The 4,375-nt window shown below is 53.6% G+C and overlaps 2 protein-coding genes across 2 annotated transcripts in view; both read right to left on the bottom strand.

Moving 5' to 3' along the window:
* Positions 1–68, bottom strand: part of IL11RA (interleukin 11 receptor, alpha) — a 9,669-nt gene extending 9,601 nt beyond the window's left edge. The window contains exon 1 of the mRNA XM_010840092.1: positions 6–68. The gene's annotated coding sequence lies outside the window, so the exon portion shown is untranslated. The remainder of the gene's footprint in view (positions 1–5) is intronic.
* A 1,588-nt stretch (positions 69–1,656) lies between these two features.
* The window catches only part of GALT (galactose-1-phosphate uridylyltransferase), a 3,494-nt gene continuing 775 nt past the window's right edge, over positions 1,657–4,375 (bottom strand). The window contains exons 3-11 of the mRNA XM_010840174.1: positions 4,119–4,194; positions 3,980–4,028; positions 3,726–3,855; positions 3,519–3,575; positions 3,237–3,359; positions 2,828–2,960; positions 2,642–2,725; positions 2,111–2,265; positions 1,657–1,829 (exon numbers count right to left, since the gene is read on the bottom strand). Of these exons, the coding sequence (XP_010838476.1) occupies positions 1,749–1,829; positions 2,111–2,265; positions 2,642–2,725; positions 2,828–2,960; positions 3,237–3,359; positions 3,519–3,575; positions 3,726–3,855; positions 3,980–4,028; positions 4,119–4,194 (888 nt within the window). The 3' untranslated portion in view covers positions 1,657–1,748. The remainder of the gene's footprint in view (positions 1,830–2,110; positions 2,266–2,641; positions 2,726–2,827; positions 2,961–3,236; positions 3,360–3,518; positions 3,576–3,725; positions 3,856–3,979; positions 4,029–4,118; positions 4,195–4,375) is intronic.

Genomic DNA, 4,375 nt, shown 5'->3' on the forward strand with positions numbered 1-4,375 from the left:
CCCACCTCGGCCGGACACTTCCTGTCCCGTCCGGGACTGAGGAGGCTGCCGCCGGGGGACAGAGCGTGGAGCTGGGTTCCTGGGTCCGGGCCCCGAAAGCCCCTCCTCCTGGGACCGCGGGATCCGAAGCTCCCAGGCCCCTCCCCCTCCCAGCTGTCCGCAAACAAAGCCTCAGGTTTTGTGGCTTAGGAGCTACTGGGCAGGTGACCGGGGAAGCTGAAGGTGCCCCTGACTCCAGATAAGACAAGGAGGTGGACTGCTGTTAAGGCGGTGGGTCTCAAACGTCACTGGACATCGTGGTTTTATAACCGCCAAGCCACACTCCAATTAAATCAGTACTGTTTAAAACTCCCCAGATGACTCCAAAAGCAGGCCATTCAAAGGTAGTAGGAATGTATGTCGTAAGAAACTAGCCGCCCATCTAGGGTTCCATTCCCCAGTCAATGGGGGCTCAAGGAAAATGTGTGCCACGTTTGTCTGAGCGTCTTCAAAACAGGGCAACACTCCAAGTTGACCCTTCCCCTCCAGAGTCTCTTAGGAAGACAGGACCCCGGGCTGGAAGGCAGTGAAGGTTATCCTGGGTCAGGGTATTACGGTCCTGCCTGATGTGATTCCCCCCACCACAGTCTCAATTCCCTTGGAAAGAAAGGAGACAAAAAGTGTTCTGGCCATTCCTGCATCACTCACAAGCTCCTGGCTTCACCTAAATGTTTGGAGGACCCTAGGTGCATCACATCTCCTGGGTTGTATGACTTGTTATTCCCGCAGTTACAGTCTTGCCAGGGAAACAGGTCCAGAGAAGTGTGGCTGGACCCAGGGTCAGTCTGCAAACCATGCCCTCCTTCCAGGCCTCAGGGCTCCTAACTCTGGCAGCCCCTCCCTGCCAGGGCTATCTTCTGTCCTCTGCAATGACTGGGGCACAGGGGCAACAGAGGTGTTCAGACACTATGCATACATGCTGCATGTGGGAGTCTGGAAAGGCCAAGGACAAAAAGCCACGTACACGTTCCCTGCCCGCCCATTCAGCCCCTGTGGGCTGGAGCAGAGCCAAGATGCAGCCACTCACAAAGCCAGGGTTCTGGCCAGCGGCCCAGGGCCTGGCCACTGACCACTGGGACTAGGATCCTCCTCGCCTGATGCCCACTAAACCCTCAGTCCCAGGCTTGGTGAGTTGACACCCTAGGGATGGTGCAAGGGAGGCTCTGGTTTTCCCTCAGCCAAAGATAAGAACAAAGGATTCTAAAACAATTTTAAACTGGGCTGCCTTTGTTACCCTAGGAGTAAAAGACTCTATAAGCCACACATGACATTGAGTATTAATTTTGTTCAGAGATTTGGGGCGAAGGAGAGGTGGGGAGGTCGCACTCTTAAATTTTTGCACATCTCTTGGAGTCACAGGTTCAATCCCTGGGTCGGGAAGTTCCACTTGGAGGAGGAAATGGCAACTCACTCCAGTATTCCTGCCTGGAAAATTCCATGGACAGAGGAACCTGGTGGGTTACAGTCCAAAGGGTCGCAAAGAGTCAGACACAACTGAGTGACTGAGTAAGCAAAAAAGTTGACAAAGAAGGTTGTGGCTGGAGCTATGCCTTCAGCCTTTAACCCCAGACCCCCAGGGGATCAGAGTTCACACTCATCTGGCATTAGAATATGTGATTAAAGTTTGAGAAGCATAGTTTTATTGATCCCACATCTGCCCAAATTCTAAGCCCTGGTTCCTCAGACAGAAGGCCCTGTGGTCAGCGTGGTCAGGCGATGGCTGCTGTCTCCCTGTCCTTCTGCCCCAGGCGGTAATGAACCTCAGGAAGTGCCCTTAGTCTTTCTGCAGCCTGGAAGGGGGAAAGGGGATAATTAGGGAGGGTAATGTTTGCCCAGAATGGGGTATGGAGTTCTGAATGTGAGAAGACACTAGACACTGGGGAGGGTGTGTGGGGCAGGGAGGTTGGTGAGAAGGACTGCTGGAATAGCCAGAGATGAAGGAGTTGAGCAGCTCTGGAGTCCCCAGGAATACCCAAGTTATGGGGGTTTTTAGGGTCATGATTGTTGGGATCCCTTGAGGAAACAGGAGAGAAAAGGGGATCCAAGGATCCAGGGTGTTCCAAATCCTGACCTGCTCCGGGGTGAGGTCCCTCTGGGCCTGGGCAAGCATTTCATAGCCAACCATGAACTTCCGGACTGTAGCAGAGCGCAGGAGTGGAGGGTAATAATGAGCATGTAGCTGCCAGTGGTCCCAGTTGGCTCCAGCCTCTGATCCTGTGGGAGCCCCTGACAAAAAGAAGGCAGAGATGGTTGGGAAGGGTCCTTTCTTAGTTCTTCAGCCTAGCTCCAGGCTCCTCCGTCCCTGGGACTTTCCAGGCAAGAGTACTGGAGTCGGGTGCCATTGCCTTCTCCCCAAACCATAGCAGGTACCTGAAAACTACATCTTCCCGCATTCTCTGCCAGAGAGGCAAGGCACCAGAAAGTGCACTGGGAGACATAGTTTCACTAAGTTTGCGTCTCCACTCTCAGTTCTGGCATATCTGCTCTGAATGCTTCCCCAGCAAGTGTTCCAAGGCCTACTGGGAGTTGCAGCCCACTAAGCTGGGACCCAGGAGCCCAGAAATGGCGTTGGGGATAGACATAGGTATTCTGGAAGCCTCACCGTGCCAGCCCATGGAGTAGGGGAAGGATGTTTCAAAGAGGTTGTCATACTTGGTCAAGAGCTTCTTCATGATGGAGGATAGATCTGGAATCAGAGCCTAACTCTCAGTCTGGGGCACAGATGCTGTCCCCACCAGAGCCATCCCCAGCCAAAGCCTGGCCCCAGGGGCCCAGCTGGGAGACTCACCGTCACGCTCAGCAGGGGTCAGCTCAGGCAGCCGCCGCATATGCCGACGGGGCAGCAGTAATGTCTGAAAGGGCCACACTGCCCAGAAGGGGACCAGCACCAACCAGTGCTCACTAGTTAGGACCAGACGTTCCTAGGCCAACCCAATGGAAATGATGTCATCAAGGTGGGTGTGAGGAGGCCAGCAAATAGGTAAGGGACGACCAAAAAACCTATGTAGAAACTGATGGCTTCTCACCACCTCTGTCACTATCACCCTAGTCTAAGTCTTCATTATCTTTCTTTTAGCTTATTGCTGTGTCCCCTAGCAAATCTCTCTGCTACTTCTGTTCTACCCTTCTTCACACACCTCTCCTTTTGGGGTGAAGCTAAGGGCTTCTTAGGGACACAAGATTTGGCTTTCTCCCACCTTCCTGAGCAGCTCCTGGCGGCCGTACTCCACAAGCAGGGGCTCTCCATGCAGACTCTGATAGGCCCGCTGACATCGCTCCTCACGCTGGGCAACATCTGGCAGGAAGTTGCTGGCCCACACCTGTCAAGGGGCAGTAGAAGAGCAGGCAGATCCTTCACCCCCTGAGCCTCCTCATCAGTAGCATACTTCCTCTGGCCCTTCCCTTACTCCAGTTCCCCAACTCACAGTGCTGGGTTGGACTCAGCCCAGATAATCTATGGAAGCCCTTCACACTCTTACCTGGCAATGGGGATGGGGGTTAGAACAGCCCATCATGGCTCCTTTGTTTTCAAAGATCTACGAAGTAGAAGCAGGGAGCTTTAAGCCAAAAAGACACCAAGTCAACCCCTCCCAACCACAGCCCATGGAAATAAAAGTGCCAATTCCCAGAACCAAATTTTACCACCCCTTCCCTGACCATCTAGTAGAGGGGGCAACCTCACAGACCTGCACCCAAGGGTACTGGGCACCCAGTTCCTCTGTGACTGAGGCCCAAGCATCAACGACAGCTCGGATTTCAGGGACCGACATGAGAGGCAGTGTCACATCCGACCAGGGGTGGAAGCACATGACCTTACTAGGTGGTGAAGGAAGGAGAGATGACATAGGTATAGGGCTTGCTGTGTTGGGGGTAGGGCCCAATCCTAGTATTCAGTCCAGGCCCCAGGTTGAAGGGTGTAAGAGTAGAAATTTATTGTTACCAAACTCCTTGAGCAGCCTCTGCTTGGAAAAGGGGGTGATCACTGGGTCCTAAGATAAAGGGGTATCACTCTATGCAGTAGAAGTCCCCCAACAAGGTACAACCTCTTTGCTCCCCAACAGCACCCAGAGCCAGGTTACCTGGACTAGGGGCATCAGGCTGCAGAGCTGGGAAGTCGTTGTCAAACAGGAAGGTGCCTTCATAGTCAGGATTCACCTACAGACAAGGATGGGCTAGAAGCCTTTGCTGGCCTATATCACCAGTCATCTGGTGGGTCCCAAGGTTATAAGTAGGTGGGGAAGGCCACTCTGAGGTCAGAAAGACTTGGTGGGATATGACCCAGAAGGAGGTCCACTCCCCCTGTGAGGTGAAGGGTTAGGGTCCATTCCTCTGTGGG

This window comes from Bison bison, unplaced genomic scaffold, assembly GCF_000754665.1.
Source record: "Bison bison bison isolate TAMUID 2011002044 unplaced genomic scaffold, Bison_UMD1.0 scf7180017864141, whole genome shotgun sequence".
Lineage (NCBI taxonomy): Eukaryota > Metazoa > Chordata > Mammalia > Artiodactyla > Bovidae > Bison > Bison bison.